Below are 18,218 nucleotides of genomic sequence, written 5' to 3'. Positions count from 1 at the left end.
AATTAAACAGAGCTTGATGAAATGAAACAATGACCCTGACGTGATTTGAACACGCAACCTTCTAATCTGGAGTCAACACGCTACCGTTGCGCCACAGAGTCAATAAACGTATTTTCCTGAAAAGTGAAAACTCAGCAATGTCACTAATGACCAAAAAAACAAATAGAAGGCAGTTTAAATGTCTTGACGAATATCCAAAAATGTAAAAGGCAGTTCAATATCTGTCTTGGAGACGATTCAATCTGGAGAACTTGAACAGACATGCAATTCTGTGGGATGATGATTAATTAAACAGAGCTCGATGAAATGAAACAATGACCCTGACGTGATTTGAACACGCAACCTTCTGATCTGGAGTCAGACGCGCTACCGTTGCGCCACAGAGTCGATAAAAGTGATTTCCTGAAAATTGAAAACTCACGAAAAAACAAATAGAAGGCAGTTTAAATGTCTTGATGAATATCCAAAAATGTAAAAGGCAGTTCAATGTCTGTCTTGGAGACGATTCAATCTGGAGAATTCTGTGGGACGATGATTAATTAAACAGAGCTCGATGAAATGAAAGAATGACCCTGACGTGATTTGAACACGCAACCTTCTGATCTGGAGTCAGACGCGCTACCGTTGCGCCACAGAGTCGATAAAAGGCTTATCCCGAAAAGTGAAAACTCAGCAATGTCACTAATGACCAAAAAAACAAATAGAAGGCAGTTTAAATGTCTTGACGAATATCCAAAAATGTAAAAGGCAGTTCAATGTCTGTCTTGGAGACGATTCAATCTGGAGAATTCTGTCAGATGATGATTAATTAAACAGAGCTCGATGAAATGAAACAATGACGTGATTTGAACACGCAACCTTCTGATCTGGAGTCAACACGGTACCGTTGCGCCACAGAGTCAATAAACGTATTTTCCTGAAAAGTGAAAACTCAGCAATGTCACTGATGAATGAAAAAACATATCGAAGTCAGTTCAAATGTCTTGATGAATATCCAAAAATGTAAAATCCAGTTCAATGTCTGTCTTGGAGACGATTAAATATGGAGAATTCTGTCTGATGATGATTAATTAAACAGAGCTTGATGAAATGAAACAATGACCCTGACGTGATTTGAACACGCAACCTTCTAATCTGGAGTCAACACGCTACCGTTGCGCCACAGAGTCAATAAACGTATTTTCCTGAAAAGTGAAAACTCAGCAATGTCACTAATGACCAAAAAAACAAATAGAAGGCAGTTTAAATGTCTTGACGAATATCCAAAAATGTAAAAGGCAGTTCAATATCTGTCTTGGAGACGATTCAATCTGGAGAATTTGAACAGACATGCAATTCTGTGGGACGATGATTAATTAAACAGAGCTCGATGAAATGAAAGAATGACCCTGACGTGATTTGAACACGCAGCCTTCTGATCTGGAGTCAGACGCGCTACCGTTGCGCCACAGAGTCGATAAAAATGATGACCTGAAAATGGAGACGATTCAATCTGGAGAATTTGAACAGACATGCAATTCTGTGGGACGATGATTAATTAAACAGAGCTCGATGAAATGAAAGAATGACCCTGACGTGATTTGAACACGCAACCTTCTGATCTGGAGTCAGACGCGCTACCGTTGCGCCACAGAGTCGATAAAAGGCTTATCCCGAAAAGTGAAAACTCAGCAATGTCACTAATGACCAAAAAAACAAATAGAAGGCAGTTTAAATGTCTTGACGAATATCCAAAAATGTAAAAGGCAGTTCAATGTCTGTCTTGGAGACGATTGAATCTGGAGAATTCTGTCAGATGATGATAATTAAACAGAGCTCGATGAAATGAAACAATGACCCTGACGTGATTTGAACACGCAACCTTCTGATCTGGAGTCAGACGCACTACCGTTGCTCCACAGAGTCGATAAAGTCGTTTTCCTGAAAAGTGAAAACTCACTAAAAAACAAATAGAAGGCAGTTTAAATGTCTTGACGAATATCCAAAAATGTAAAAGGCAGTTCAATGTCTGTCTTGGAGACGATTGAATCTGGAGAATTCTGTCAGATGATGATTAATTAAACAGAGCTCGATGAAATGAAAGAATGACCCTGACGTGATTTGAACACGCAACCTTCTGATCTGGAGTCAGACGCGCTACCGTTGCGCCACAGAGTCGATAAAAGGCTTATCCCGAAAAGTGAAAACTCAGCAATGTCACTAATGACCAAAAAAACAAATAGAAGGCAGTTAAAATGTCTTTTTCAATATCCAAAAATGTAAAATCCAGTTCAATGTCTGTCTTGGAGACATTGAACTGGATTTTATGTGAAAACTCAGCAATGTCACTAATGACCAAAAAAACAAATAGAAGGCAGTTAAAATGTCTTTTTGAATATCCAAAAATGTAAAATCCAGTTCAATGTCTGTCTTGGAGACATTGAACTGGATTTTACGTGAAAACTCAGCAAGGTCACTAATGACCAAAAAAACAAATAGAAGGCAGTTTAAATGTCTTGACGAATATCCAAAAATGTAAAAGGCAGTTCAATGTCTGTCTTGGAGACGATTGAATCTGGAGAATTCTGTCAGATGATTAATTAAACAGAGCTCGATGAAATGAAAGAATGACCCTGACGTGATTTGAACACGCAACCTTCTGATCTGGAGTCAGACGCGCTACCGTTGCGCCACAGAGTCGATAAAAGGCTTATCCCGAAAAGTGAAAACTCAGCAATGTCACTAATGACCAAAAAAACAAATAGAAGGCAGTTTAAATGTCTTGACGAATATCCAAAAATGTAAAAGGCAGTTCAATATCTGTCTTGGAGACGATTCAATCTGGAGAATTTGAACAGACATGCAATTCTGTGGGACGATGATTAATTAAACAGAGCTCGATGAAATGAAAGAATGACCCTGACGTGATTTGAACACGCAACCTTCTGATCTGGAGTCAGACGCGCTACCGTTGCGCCACAGAGTCGATAAAAGTGATTTCCTGAAAATTGAAAACTCACGAAAAAAGAAATAGAAGGCAGTTTAAATGTCTTGATGAATATCCAAAAATGTAAAAGGCAGTTCAATGTCTGTCTTGGAGACGATTCAATCTGGAGAATTCTGTCAGATGATGATTAATTAAACAGAGCTCGATGAAATGAAACAATGACGTGATTTGAACACGCAACCTTCTGATCTGGAGTCAACACGGTACCGTTGCGCCACAGAGTCAATAAAAGTATTTTCCTGATAAGTGAAAACTCAGCAATGTCACTGATGAATGAAAAAACACATCGAAGTCAGTTCAAATGTCTTGATGAATATCCAAAAATGTAAAATCCAGTTCAATGTCTGTCTTGGAGACGATTAAATCTGGAGAATTCTGTCTGATGATGATTAATTAAACAGAGCTTGATGAAATGAAACAATGACCCTGACGTGATTTGAACACGCAACCTTCTGATCTGGAGTCAGACGCGCTACCGTTGCGCCACAGAGTCGATAAAAGGCTTATCCCGAAAAGTGAAAACTCAGCAATGTCACTAATGACCAAAAAAACAAATAGAAGGCAGTTTAAATGTCTTGACGAATATCCAAAAATGTAAAAGGCAGTTCAATATCTGTCTTGGAGACGATTCAATCTGGAGAATTTGAACAGACATGCAATTCTGTGGGACGATGATTAATTAAACAGAGCTCGATGAAATGAAAGAATGACCCTGACGTGATTTGAACACGCAACCTTCTGATCTGGAGTCAGACGCGCTACCTTTGCGCCACAGAGTCGATAAAGGCGTTTTCCTGAAAAGTGAAAACTCAGCAATGTCACTAATGACCAAAAAAACAAATAGAAGGCAGTTTAAATGTCTTGACGAATATCCAAAAATGTAAAATCCAGTTCAATGTCTGTCTTGGAGACGATTAAATCTGGAGAATTCTGTCTGATGATGATTAATTAAACAGAGCTTGATGAAATGAAACAATGACCCTGACGTGATTTGAACACGCAACCTTCTAATCTGGAGTCAACACGCTACTGTTGCGCCACAGAGTCAATAAACGTATTTTCCTGAAAAGTGAACACTCAGCAATGTCACTGATGAATGAAAAAACATATCGAAGTCAGTTCAAATGTCTTGATGAATATCCAAAAATGTAAAAGGCAGTTCAATGTCTGTCTTGGAGACGATTCAATCTGGAGAATTCTGTTTGAATAGACATGCAATTCTGTGGGACGATGATTAATTAAACAGAGCTGAATGAAATGAAAGAATGACCCTGACGTGATTTGAACACACAACATTCTGATCTGGAGTCAGACGCGCTACCGTTGCGCCACAGAGTCGATAAAGGCGTTTTCCTAAAAAGTGAAAACTCAGCAATGTCACTAATGACCATTAATGGCGCTACCATTGCGCCACAGAGTCGATAAAGGCGTTTTCCTGAAAAGTGAAAACTCAGCAATGTCACTATTGACCAAAAAAACAAATAGAAGGCAGTTTAAATGTCTTGACGAATATCCAATCTGTCTTGGAGACGATTCAATCTGGAGAACTTGAACAGACATGCAATTCTGTGGGATGATGATTAATTAAACAGAGCTCGATGAAATGAAAGAATGACCCTGACGTGATTTGAACACGCAACCTTCTGATCTGGAGTCAGACGCGCTACCATTGCGCCACAGAGTCGATAAAAGTGATTTCCTGAAAATTGAAAACTCACGAAAAAACAAATAGAAGGCAGTTTAAATGTCTTGATGAATATCCAAAAATGTAAAAGGCAGTTCAATGTCTGTCTTGGAGACGATTGCATCTGGAGAATTCTGTCAGATGATGATTAATTAAACAGAGCTCGATGAAATGAAACAATGATCCTGACGTGATTTGAACACGCAACCTTCTGATCTGGAGTCAGACGCGCTACCGTTGCGCCACAGAGTCGATAAAAGGCTTATCCCGAAAAGTGAAAACTCAGCAATGTCACTAATGACCAAAAAAACAAATAGAAGGCAGTTTAAATGTCTTGACGAATATCCAAAAATGTAAAAGGCAGTTCAATATCTGTCTTGGAGACGATTTAATCTGGAGAATTTGAACAGACATGCAATTCTGTGGGACGATGATTAATTAAACAGAGCTCGATGAAATGAAAGAATGACCCTGACGTGATTTGAACACGCAACCTTCTGATCTGGAGTCAGACGCGCTACCGTTGCGCCACATAGTCGATAAAAGGCTTATCCCGAAAAGTGAAAACTCAGCAATGTCACTAATGACCAAAAAAACAAATAGAAGGCAGTTTAAATGTCTTGACGAATATCCAAAAATGTAAAAGGCAGTTCAATATCTGTCTTGGAGACGATTCAATCTGGAGAATTTGAACAGACATGCAATTCTGTGGGACGATGATTAATTAAACAGAGCTCGATGAAATGAAAGAATGACCCTGACGTGATTTGAACACACAACCTTCTGATCTGGAGTCAGACGCACTACCGTTGCGCCACAAAGTCGATAAAAGTGATTTCCTGAAAATTGAAAACTCACGAAAAAACAAATAGAAGGCAGTTTAAATGTCTTGATGAATATCCAAAAATGTAAAAGGCAGTTCAATGTCTGTCTTGGAGACGATTCAATCTGGAGAATTCTGTCAGATGATGATTAATTAAACAGAGCTCGATGAAATGAAACAATGACGTGATTTGAACACGCAACCTTCTGATCTGGAGTCAACACGGTACCGTTGCGCCACAGAGTCAATAAACGTATTTTCCTGAAAAGTGAAAACTCAGCAATGTCACTGATGAATGAAAAAACATATCGAAGTCAGTTCAAATGTCTTGATGAATATCCAAAAATGTAAAATCCAGTTCAATGTCTGTCTTGGAGACGATTAAATCTGGAGAATTCTGTCTGATGATGATTAATTAAACAGAGCTTGATGAAATGAAACGATGACCCTGACGTGATTTGAACACGCAACCTTCTGATCTGGAGTCAACACGCTACCGTTGCGCCACAGAGTCAATAAACGTGTTTTCCTGAAAAGTGAACACTCAGCAATGTCACTGATGAATGAAAAAACATATCGAAGTCAGTTCAAATGTCTTGATGAATATCCAAAAATGTAAAAGGCAGTTCAATGTCTGTCTTGGAGACGATTCAATCTGGAGAATTCTGTTTGAATAGACATGCAATTCTGTGGGACGATGATTAATTAAACAGAGCTGAATGAAATGAAAGAATGACCCTGACGTGATTTGAACACACAACCTTCTGATCTGGAGTCAGACGCGCTACCGTTGCGCCACAGAGTCGATAAAGGTGTTTTCCTAAAAAGTGAAAACTCAGCAATGTCACTAATGACCATTAATGGCGCTACCATTGCGCCACAGAGTCGATAAAGGCGTTTTCCTGAAAAGTGAAAACTCAGCAATGTCACTATTGACCAAAAAAACAAATAGAAGGCAGTTTAAATGTCTTGACGAATATCCAAAAATGTAAAAGGCAGTTCAATATATGTCTTGGAGACGATTCAATCTGGAGAATTTGAACAGACATGCAATTCTGTGGGACGATGATTAATTAAACAGAGCTCGATGAAATGAAACAATGATCCTGACGTGATTTGAACACGCAACCTTCTGATCTGGAGTCAGACGCGCTACCGTTGCGCCACAGAGTCGATAAAAGGCTTATCCCGAAAAGTGAAAACTCAGCAATGTCACTAATGACCAAAAAAACAAATAGAAGGCAGTTTAAATGTCTTGACGAATATCCAAAAATGTAAAAGGCAGTTCAATATCTGTCTTGGAGACGATTCAATCTGGAGAACTTGAACAGACATGCAATTCTGTGGGATGATGATTAATTAAACAGAGCTCGATGAAATGAAAGAATGACCCTGACGTGATTTGAACACGCAACCTTCTGATCTGGAGTCAGACGCGCTACCGTTGCGCCACAGAGTCGATAAAAGTGATTTCCTGAAAATTGAAAACTCACGAAAAAACAAATAGAAGGCAGTTTAAATGTCTTGATGAATATCCAAAAATGTAAAAGGCAGTTCAATGTCTGTCTTGGAGACGATTCAATCTGGAGAATTCTGTCAGATGATGATTAATTAAACAGAGCTCGATGAAATGAAACAATGACCCTGACGTGATTTGAACACGCAACCTTCTGATCTGGAGTCAACACGCTACCGTTGCGCCACAGAGTCAATAAACGTATTTTCCTGAAAAGTGAAAACTCAGCAATGTCACTGATGAATGAAAAAACATATCGAAGTCAGTTCAAATGTCTTGACGAATATCCAAAAATGTAGAAGGCAGTTCAATATCTGTCTTGGAGACGATTCAATCTGGAGAACTTGAACAGACATGCAATTCTGTGGGATGATGATTAATTAAACAGAGCTCGATGAAATGAAAGAATGACCCTGACGTGATTTGAACACGCAACCTTCTGATCTGGAGTCAGACGCGCTACCGTTGCGCCACAGAGTCGATAAAAGTGATTTCCTGAAAATTGAAAACTCACGAAAAAACAAATAGAAGGCAGTTTAAATGTCTTGATGAATATCCAAAAATGTAAAAGGCAGTTCAATGTCTGTCTTGGAGACGATTCAATCTGGAGAATTCTGTCAGATGATGATTAATTAAACAGAGCTCGATGAAATGAAACAATGACCCTGACGTGATTTGAACACGCAACCTTCTGATCTGGAGTCAACACGCTACCGTTGCGCCACAGAGTCAATAAACGTATTTTCCTGAAAAGTGAAAACTCAGCAATGTCACTGATGAATGAAAAAACATATCGAAGTCAGTTCAAATGTCTTGACGAATATCCAAAAATGTAAAAGGCAGTTCAATGTCTGTCTTGGAGACGATTGAATCTGGAGAATTCTGTCAGATGATGATAATTAAACAGAGCTCGATGAAATGAAACAATGACCCTGACGTGATTTGAACACGCAACCTTCTGATCTGGAGTCAGACGCGCTACCGTTGCACCACAGAGTCGATAAAAGTCTTAACCCGAAAAGTAAAAACTCAGCAATGTCACTCATGACCAAAAAAACAAATAGAAGGCAGTTTAAATGTCTTGATGAATATCCATAAATGTAAAAGGCAGTTCAATGTCGGTCTTGGAGACGATTAAATCTGGAGAATTTGAATAGACATGCAATTCTGTGGGACGATGATTAATTAAACTGAGCTTGATTAAATGAAACAATGACCCTGACGTGATTTGAACACGAAACCTTCTGATCTGGAGTCAACACGCTACCGTTGCGCCACAGAGTCGATAAAGGCATTTTCCTGAAAAGTGAAAACTCAGCAAGGTCACTGATGAATGAAAAAAACATATAGAAGGCAGTTCAAGTCAGTTCAGTCAATGTGCAGTTCTCATTGTCATCAGAATCTCTCCTATATATATTGATCTATTTCACTATTATAGCTCAGACATAGTGAATCTGTTTAAAGCATACATTTTCTCTCTGTTGCCTACACAGATATCCGTCACCCTGAGGAGCTTTCACTCCTTCGGCCTATCGAGGAGAAAAAGAAGAAGAAAGACAAAAACTCGGCTCAGGAGATCTACGACCTGACCGAGGTGCCCCTTTCCTCAGGTACAATCATTAAACTGTCACACTGCTTACTTGACATGCATTTTTTATAACCGGTGGCTTAAGAGCTGCTTCAGAAATGCAGAAAATATAAAAGTCTTCAAATAAACTGCCAAGATGTAAGATTATATTGTTTTATTTGTCAAAAATCCTATTTTTACAATATTGTCTTTCAACTTTCCATTAATGGAAACTTCCGTGAACTACACGTAAACTACACGTTTTCCGTGTGGAAACACGGTCTTACTGCAGCAGCATCGATACAAAAATGTTCCGCAGTTTTTTCACAGCAAATCAGATGCACTACATTTGGTAAAAATACCCACCATTTCTGGAGTCATCTTTGTCTTGGTGATTTGGGTATTTTGGATGATGTGGTCTGAGATGAGTACTCCTCAAAAGACTTGATACACAAAGAGAGTCTACCGGTAAATCATCCAAAGGTAGACCTGAAACTTGGTGGAGAAGATTAATCAACTTTAAAATACACCCCAGAGCCATTTTCATCTGATTGTTTTCTTCACAGGTATTGTGCATTTTAGAGCAGAGAGTGAGCCAAATTATGAGAGAGGTCAGACTCTTTTGCTCACATCTACACAATCACCTCCTCGAAATGTTTTACTGTAACCCAGCTCCACTTTCTTTGCAGCATCCCGGCCCTGTCTGTATAATGGCATGCCTGCTCACTTTGCCGATTCACCTCAGATGGAGGCCGTCTACAAGATGCTGTCAGTCACCCAGCCTCCGTCCGCTCCTGAGGTCATAGCCAAGCAGTACCGCCCCGCCAGTGTGGTGGACAAGGCCCACATCAACGGCAGGTATGTCTTCACACATATCAATATGGTAAACTTCTCCTTTATGACCAACAACAGTCTGTGGATATACATAAAATCATCTTGTTTATGTTCTCCTGTGGTCACCCACAGAGTAAAAATCTGAGCTAAGTTCCTTTTTGTCAGAATGAGAGCTGTAGATCCAGCTCACACAGGTGCACATTGTTTGGCTAATTAAGACTTCTCAGGAAGAACAAGAGCTTGCAGACCAATTACCGTGAGGCATGTTGTGTCAATGCTGTGAAAACTGTATTGTTTTTTGACAAATGTGCTATTTTTGTCACCACTTATCACGGTCTTGAAAATTAAAAAATGACATATATAATATATTAAAAAAAAAAAATATATATATATATATATATATACACGTGTGTGTTGCATAAAAACTCAGAAACATATACTTATTCTCTTTTTCCTCTCAGGTGGTTGGACTCATCCCGTTGTCTCATGCAGCAGGGAATCCAAGAAAATGACAGAGTCTGGCTTCGCTTTAAATACTTTGCCTTCTATGATATAGATCCCAAGGTTTGTGTGAGTGTGTTCATGTTATTTTTATAGATACAGTATGTGTGTTTGGTATTTCATTCCTCTCTCTTCCCCTCTTTCTCTGGCCGTGCAGTATGATGTTGTGCGTCTGACCCAGCTGTATGAGCAGGCACGCTGGGCCATCCTGCTCGAGGACATCGACTGCACCGAGGAAGAGATGATGTTGTTTGGAGCTCTGCAGGTAGAAAATACTGCTGCTGACATGTAAACATGTCTGTCAACGTGGATGCAAATATTTAAAAAAGCATGTTAAAAAAATACAGTATCGGAAGTGGCCATTTCCTGAAACTCTTCAAATGTCACATATTACAGGAATTTAAATATTATATATATAATATATACCATATTTATGTGAATATTGTCAAAGACATGATTAATCATTTTAAATTTAGGTTGACAGGTCTAATAAAACGCTATCTGTTAATTATAATGAGTCCAATAAATGCATATCTGGGTTACTCGGCATTAAAAAAAAGGTTGTTGACTAACCAAATGTCAAAAAGCATCCAAACTTGAGCAGTTTGTCTTTACATGTATTTATTAAATGCCCTCGAATCTAAACTACATTATTTGATAAAATAATACAGAAACATCTACAGGTCTCAAATGAAACTTGTATGACACTTATATACACATATTAGCAGATCACATTAATTTAGATTCCCACTCAGTTGCTTCGGGAAAAAGACTTAAAGCTATAAACTTCATTTTTAAAAGTGATATTTATAAAAGTATCCAGATGATACAATCACAAAAATGTTTTTTTGTTTTCTACTTTAACATCCAGTGCATATTCTTCCCTCTTCCACTTAAACTCCTGTAGTACCACATCAGTAAGGTGTCTCAGTCGGAGCCCCAGATGCTGAGCTCCAGTGCAGCCATGGACGACCTGGAGTCTGCCCTGCAGTCCCTGGAGGTCAAGATGGAGGGAGAGAGCAGCTCTGCGTCCGAGATGCTGGTCAGACATGTTGGATATGTGTCAAAACATATAGAAAGAACCCCAAATAATCCACACAAAAACGTTTAAAAGAGATCAAGAGAAGAGTATTCTTTTGTCCACTGAAAAACATCTTTGTCTTTCGTCCAGGAAACCATGACTGCACCAGATCTCAACGACTACCTGAAGATATTCAGGTGACATTCATTTGTCAACCACCCATCGGCATCAAGAACAGATGTTGGCCAATTCTGTTTTTGATGTGATGAAAATAGAGCAAAACCTTTTTGCCCCATTTTCTAGTCAATGTAAGTAGATAACATGAGCAATGTGATTGCATGTTTCAGGCCAAAGAGGCTGACTCTGAAGGGATATAAGCAGTACTGGTTCAAGTTCCAAGATACATCCATCTCTTATTTCAAGAGCAAAGAGGAGAGCATCGGAGAGCCCATTCAACAGATTAACCTCAAAGGTACTGAATATTTTTATTTTGCTATGTCACCAATGTATCATCAGGTATCAGGAATTAGTGGCCGATAAAGTACCAATCATACTTCAGCAACCTGTAAACTGTGTATAATCTCCGCTTAGAAATGGTCACTTGTATGATGTCAAGCTTACAAGGAAAAATACACACGAACACAGTGCTTTCCTTATATGATGAAAAGTGAGAGTGCTGTTCTCAAGTCTGTTTTCCTCCTCAGTCTGTGAGAAGCTAATGAAGTCACTGGTAATCCTAGATCAGTACTATAAATCACTTAAGTACTCGTTTCAAGATTCTGGGCTCAAAGAGGAAATTAAGCAATAATAAAAATAAATATAACACCAAGATGTCATGAAAGTCTGACTCACTGGTCCTGCTTCGTTTCTATGTCCAACCCATGAATGTAATATTTCAGTATTGGGAGTTTGTTTGATATTTATTCTGCACACAGGATGTGAGGTGGCTCCGGACGTCAACGTGACGGCACAGAAGTTCTTAATCAGACTCCTGATACCAGCGCCTGAGGGCATGAATGAGGTCTATCTGCGCTGTGAAAACGTGAGGACATGTGTGTGGATATGTGGCATCCATCATTTCCATCACCTCACTTTGAACACCTCTATCTTTATCTCACCTCTCTTACCACAACCTTGCAAGTCTTACTCTTTCTCTCTCTCTGCACTGTGTGTTTGTCTCTCGCCCTCCAGGAGCAGCAGTATGCTCAGTGGATGGCTGCATGTCGACTGGCCTCCAAAGGCAAGACTCTGGCAGACAGCAGTTTCCAGAATGAGATCCAGAGCATCCGCTCCTTCCTGGCTATGCAGAAGTCCAGCTCCGGTTCCCATGGAAACGCACCGACCAACGACGAAAGCATCAATACTCACAGTCTGGTTTCGCCACGCTACCAAAAGAAGTACAAAACCAAACAGGTACCGGAGAAGTGGAACGGGCACACAAAAGAATGAACATAGTACATGTAATAATCTTATCAGGCGGCAGCTACAGTATAAAACTACAGTATTTGATCTCTCATCTATTGATCCGTACATAACATTCAGCAGTGGCCCAAATCTCCAACTAGAAAGAACGTAATAATTGTTCTGGACTGCAGCACAGTGATTTTGCACATTTGAGCTAATTAAACAGTTCTGCAGCTCAAACGCCTGCCCACTTTGTGCATGAGGCAGCACAAATATGATTGCATCTAAACCTCTACCCTGTGCATGCTCCTCCAGCTGACCCCTCGTATCCTGGACGCCTACCAGAACGTGGCTCAGCTCTCACTGACAGATGCACTGATGCGCTTCCTGCAGATCTGGCAAGCCCTGCCTGATTTTGGGCTCTCATACGTGGTTGTCAGGTTAAGTTTGAAGTTCAATTTAAAGCTTTTCGGAAATTATTGAATGTCAGTTAGCATTAATTTAGGACAATTTTGTCCACATGCAAAGTGAGAAAAGTAAAACCACCAATGTAAAAATATTAGTGGAACTGTTGGTAAGACATAACTGGATAAATACATACGGTAAGGATTATGAAGATAAACATGTACTCTAACGCAACATAAATGTAGGGATTACTGTTAAAATCCACAGGCAGACATTAAGATTGTAAAAAAAAAAAAACACTGTAGCTGTTTTAGTCCCAGTCAGACATAACTCTGCAGATCTACACCCTTGCTGTTTGCTGTGAGAAACTGTCAGTCCCTGATCCCGAAGTGACAGTATTGTAAATATGATTGTATTGGTACACAGAAGTGGTATCCGAGTGGGATCCAGCAAGCACTCAAGTCAGTGTCACAACGTTTTTGAGGATTAAAGTTTGTCTTTGGTCTCAGCAAGATCTTTAGCTGAAGATGTGTTTGCCCAACAGGTTTAAGGGCAGTCGAAAAGACGAGGTACTCGGCATTGCTCCCAACCGTCTGATCCGTATCGACCTGGCCGTGGGTGATGTGGTTAAGACCTGGCGCTACAACAACATGAAGCAGTGGAACGTCAACTGGGACATTCGACAGGTGACAACAATACACTTCTCTCTGAGCGAGCGTCCTGCAAGGTCTAAAACGTTTGATTCAAGAAATATGTGGTTGTGACTAAGCTTAAAAGAGCGTACAAAGTTTCTTTAGTTATTTTTTAGCTAAGGTTTCTCAGGCGTGTTTCTTCTGCTTTTAAGGATATCTTATAAGATCTAATCAAAAAGTATTTGTGAAAACTTAACACAATGTCAAAACAGGCGAATTTAGGAAAGGTAAAACTTCGACAATCAAAAAATCAAACATGACCTCGAGCTATACACAAAGTATTCCTCAAACCAGGCTGCCTATGTACAAGAGTGTTCCAGTTCTTAGTGCTGAGCTGATTTTTTTAAAGGAACCCCGAATGTCTTTCATCTCAAAGGAATCTCATATCTGCTCTCGTCTGACTTTGTTTCTGACTCCTCCAGGTGGCCATAGAGTTTGAAGGCAACATCAACATTGCTTTTGCCTGCGTGACTGCCGACTGCAAAATCGTTCATGAGTTTATTGGAGGCTACATTTTCATGTCGACACGCAGTCGCGCAAAGAGCGACACCCTCAATGAGGAGCTTTTCTATAAGCTGACCGGCGGTCATGAAGCTCTCTGAGACTACAACACAAAACCACAAAAGAAAAAACCCACATCAGATCTCTGTTGTGTCTCAACAGTGGAAAATCATGTGGAATTGGATTTTACGTTCTATTCATGCTTGACAAAAACATCGCAACTGTAGAACAAATGAACAAAATGAGATAATCTGTATTATTGTGTAAATGTGTTACAACCCACCTTGTCAGTTCATCCAAGTTTATATATAGTCTTTGTTACACACACACACCCTGTCATACGCTATCAGTGGGTGGACAACATGTTCAGACAGTTAGACTCTGGTGGTCCTCATGCTGACTTCCCCTTTACTTCACGGTGGACTGCTGCTGGGCCAAACTGCTGGATCTCAGGTCCTGGATCAGCAGGCTTGAAACTCAAACTCATGAAAACGTCAAATCGACAGTTGCATCAGCCAGCAGCAACCTTTCTGTTTCGCCTTGCAGTATGCAGACTTCCTGTCGCTCAGGATAGAAAGCCATACTTTGTCCAGAGCTGCAGACCTATTGCCATCAGCCACATTATCACAGCCGGAATCAACAGCAATGAGTAAAAATCAACTTCTAGATAGCAAACATTTATTAAAATAAATACAGCAATTCACTTTTCATTCTTTGTTGTCCCCACTCCTTATGGTTTTGACATGTGGTGGTAATTCATGTTATTTCATACACAGGAAGCTTCGAACCATTTATCTCCCCTCACATGCTGTGTGTGTGCGTGTTCCCATATCTTAAAGAAACGGTTACAGCAAACCGTTAACTAAAACCACAGTGTCTGTATCCTCTGCTTTCCTATAATTAGTCAAGTGACTATCCACACATACAGTATGTGGTGGTAGGGGTGTGGTTATGCTCAGCTGCGGAGGGGGAGGGGAGGAGCGGCTCAGGGATGCCGGGATGAGGCCTAATTGGCCTCAAGCTGAAACTGTTTAGGTGTTTGTGTCTTGTCCCTATATGAAGCTCAGTAAGGATGGAGCAGAGAGAGCAGAGGCACAGTCCGTCAGCATGTCACAATAAAAGCAGTTACAAAGATACCTTGAGTGTGCGCGTGTCATTGGTGCTGGGGGGAAACTCAGGGAAGTAACAGGAGCTTGTTACAGTGCTCCGCCGGTTCCCCCTCCCCGTCTGCAGTGTCGGAGAAACTTGCGTCGCCGCTGAGCACAGTACACATATCGCATGACCCTGTCTGCCGTGACCACACCCCCGCAGCCTGCCCCATTAACTTGTTAAACCCCAGTCAATCGGTTCCCAAGATTAGGGGATGCGTAAGGCGGGAGCTAACCGCAACCTTTATAAAATGCATGGGTATGGGATACTCATGCACACACCTAATCTTCACCCACACAGTATAACTTCAAAAGACATTTAAAGGCCCAGCTGGCTGTTGCTAGCAGTCTGTTTGTAACTACATCGTGGAATTATCTTAGTAGTCGGATGAGTCCTGCTATGACCAATGACACAACAGCATCCTCTGATGCTAATGCAGTGGTAGCACGCTCCCTGAAACACATGACAAAAGGGACTTCAGTGAAGTAAATGTCTCTCAATCCAAGTTTTAAAAGAATCAAAATTGAGTGAGTCCATGCAATAGTTTTTCTTACTTGTAGGTCTCAGTTTTAAGGCACGGCTAAAATATTTAGGGAGAAGTTTTCCGTCTGCATCTCCTTCAGTCAGCAACACACCATTATCTGACCAGAAGAACTTGATGCCGTCTGTACAGATACACACATAAAACATGTAAGAGAGATACTTGCCTAAACATATAGAATGAATCAAGTGTACTGGGGGAGCAGTCATTAGTGGCTGAGCTTACCAGCCAGAGCTTTGAAGACATCAATATACACAGCCAGATCACAGTCTTTCCTCATGCCTAGTGGAAAAATTAATGACAGTCTTTTGTCTAAATGTTCAGCTGACTTTTCTCTGTCAGACAAACACACACGCAGCTTACCGCTGATGACACCCTCCTCCCCAGGAAGGCCCGGTGCCAGGTGGATGTGTGTCCTCCTCATGCGGCTCAGGCCCTGCTGCTGGATGGCGCTCCAGTTGCGGAGGTAGGAGCCATGAACAGCCTCAGCAGGGCAGTCTGGAGAACCAGTCAGGACCTGTTTTAGCTCCAAATCCGTTACCTGACCACAACAATGCAACCAGAGTTAACACAGCATTCAAGAAGCGTTTTCTTTTGACCAGATTAAAAGCTAATATACAGAAAATAACTAACCTGTCTAAAGGGAAATCTGAGTGGTATCAAAATGCATTGGTTAACTAGTTGTTATGGTCATGTAATTTAACTACTATCAGGATACAAATCTAAGACCAATGAGGGTTTATACATCCCATGTTCTGCACATGAGGAAAAAGATAACTGAATCAAATGAAATAAATTTAATCAAAGCTGAAGATGCACGTTAGCACCAAAGTTGGTGTTATACCCCAACGTTCTTTTTGTTCTTTCACAGATTTATAAAACTGAAATTATATTTCCCTTTTAGACTGATTGTAAGAGGACGAACAGCCTCTGTCATCTGAAAATTAGATTTATATTTTGAAGGTGTAAATTGGTTTATTACATTTGTATGCACACAGGGTTAATTTTCCTTCTGAATAAAGTCAATTTAAGTCATTGAAATTGAAGTTAGCTGGTCCACAAGAAAGTTCATGTTTCTATCTCAAAACAATTTTCTTGTAAATTGAGTAAATACTGAATATAGACTCTACTCAGGGGGATAATACACCCTGGCACGCTGGATTTGCTGATGAAATTAAATATCCCCATACCTGCAATGAATGGCCCTGACTGGCTCGAATCCGCAGGCAGCCGTCCTCCGGGTGGGGGCAAAGCTTGAAGCGCTGCTTGTCATTTGTGGCCACGACTCTTTCGACGTCTTCCAGTGAGTATGAGCGGAACTGCGGGTGAGCCAAGAGTTCTTCCACAAACATGAAGCCATCTATGAGGATAACAGTTGACTATGGTCACATTTCCAGAATGGGTGGTCTCTCTTGTACTTAACTCTTTGCCCTGCAAGCTGCATTGAATTTCACTTACAGTATGCAAGCATGTTGTGAAACTGAGCATACAGATGTTGATTTTGAAATGAAGCAGCCCAATACATATTTTTTTTATATAGTTGTATAACTGTCAAATTTTAAGGAAGCCTATGTTTCACATTTTCTTCTGTTATGGCAGTTTGAACTGTACAGAGAGTTCAAGATGATCAAAGGGAAGGAGCTGTTGTAATGCTTTATATTCTGATAGAAATATTAAGCGAAGGTCTATACTTCCGAACAAAGTTGTGAAAAGTATCAGGGAAGGGACACTTGTGCTACCTGGACCAGATTGTGAGCAGCTCACCTGTACCCATTTGAAGACCCATCTGGTTGGCTCCATGGCGAAGAGCATACGACAAGGATTTAGACAGGCGGACATCTCTGTCCTTGTAGGGGAGAAGAAGCCATCACTCAAAGCAGACACACACTCTCACATTCAGATCTAATTATAGCTCTGGTTTAAATATAACTTAGAACCTTGACTTCACCATACCTAACAATTCATACTGCCTACCTTGATACAAGGGTGTCATGAGTCAGATATCAGTCTGTGAGCTATCAAAGAGAACATCTCAATTTATAGGGCTCCAATCTCTCACCTCTCCACCATGATTCCCTCTCCCTCCTCTTCCTCCTCTGCCTCCTCTTCCTCCTCTGCCACTGTCCATTTGAATGCAGGTGCTCAGTTATTCAGCTCATGATTTGAAGCTGTTAGATACTTGCCATAAATTGTACTTATTTTAATGAATCAAAACGTCCCACCGGATCGCACTGCTGTACATAGACACGTATAGAGCTTCCCACTTCCGGGTCATTCTCACGCTTCGCTAGCAGGAGGCACTGTGGCGGGCGGAGCCGCGGAGTCTCGGCACCACAGAAGAAGAACTGCAATTGTCCTGAAAGAAAACATCACTCAGACAGGCACAGCTGCTGCAGGTAAGAAAATACACATTTACGAGACATATGACGTATCGCAGCTCAGAAGCTAAGCTGTTACATTTCACGGTGACTCAAAGCTCACGCCGCCACGAACAAACAACACACACTGCAGGTGATGGGGGGAAAATATCCCGCTGCTAGAATGTAACACAGAGGTAGAGCTATGTTTGCTAACTGATGTTAGCATAGTTGAGC

General features: G+C 40.6%; 2 protein-coding genes across 2 annotated transcripts in view; one reads left to right on the top strand and one right to left on the bottom strand.

Moving 5' to 3' along the window:
• fermt3b (FERM domain containing kindlin 3b) overlaps positions 1–14,047 on the top strand; it is a gene marked incomplete at its 5' end in the record, with an annotated part of 46,703 nt that extends 32,656 nt beyond the window's left edge. The window contains 12 exons of the mRNA XM_079229117.1: positions 8,503–8,619; positions 9,266–9,434; positions 9,872–9,974; positions 10,069–10,176; positions 10,819–10,953; positions 11,083–11,129; positions 11,280–11,404; positions 11,868–11,974; positions 12,124–12,345; positions 12,652–12,776; positions 13,286–13,427; positions 13,856–14,047. Of these exons, the coding sequence (XP_079085243.1) occupies positions 8,503–8,619; positions 9,266–9,434; positions 9,872–9,974; positions 10,069–10,176; positions 10,819–10,953; positions 11,083–11,129; positions 11,280–11,404; positions 11,868–11,974; positions 12,124–12,345; positions 12,652–12,776; positions 13,286–13,427; positions 13,856–14,035 (1,580 nt within the window). The 3' untranslated portion in view covers positions 14,036–14,047. The remainder of the gene's footprint in view (positions 1–8,502; positions 8,620–9,265; positions 9,435–9,871; positions 9,975–10,068; positions 10,177–10,818; positions 10,954–11,082; positions 11,130–11,279; positions 11,405–11,867; positions 11,975–12,123; positions 12,346–12,651; positions 12,777–13,285; positions 13,428–13,855) is intronic.
• Positions 14,048–15,409: 1,362 nt separating this feature from the next.
• Positions 15,410–17,752, bottom strand: trpt1 (tRNA phosphotransferase 1; the record flags this gene model as incomplete). Its single annotated transcript, XM_079229118.1, has 7 exons — positions 15,410–15,536; positions 15,638–15,748; positions 15,850–15,906; positions 15,988–16,165; positions 16,815–16,984; positions 17,389–17,470; positions 17,684–17,752. 7 exons carry the CDS (start codon positions 17,750–17,752, stop codon positions 15,514–15,516), a joined length of 690 nt encoding a protein of 229 aa, XP_079085244.1. The 3' UTR covers positions 15,410–15,513.
• Positions 17,753–18,218: the final 466 nt, after the last annotated feature.

This window comes from Taurulus bubalis, assembly GCF_910589615.1.
Source record: "Taurulus bubalis genome assembly, chromosome: 13".
Lineage (NCBI taxonomy): Eukaryota > Metazoa > Chordata > Actinopteri > Perciformes > Cottidae > Taurulus > Taurulus bubalis.
Note: the sequence above shows the minus strand (reverse complement) of the source record. Positions and strands in the feature narration are given on the sequence as shown.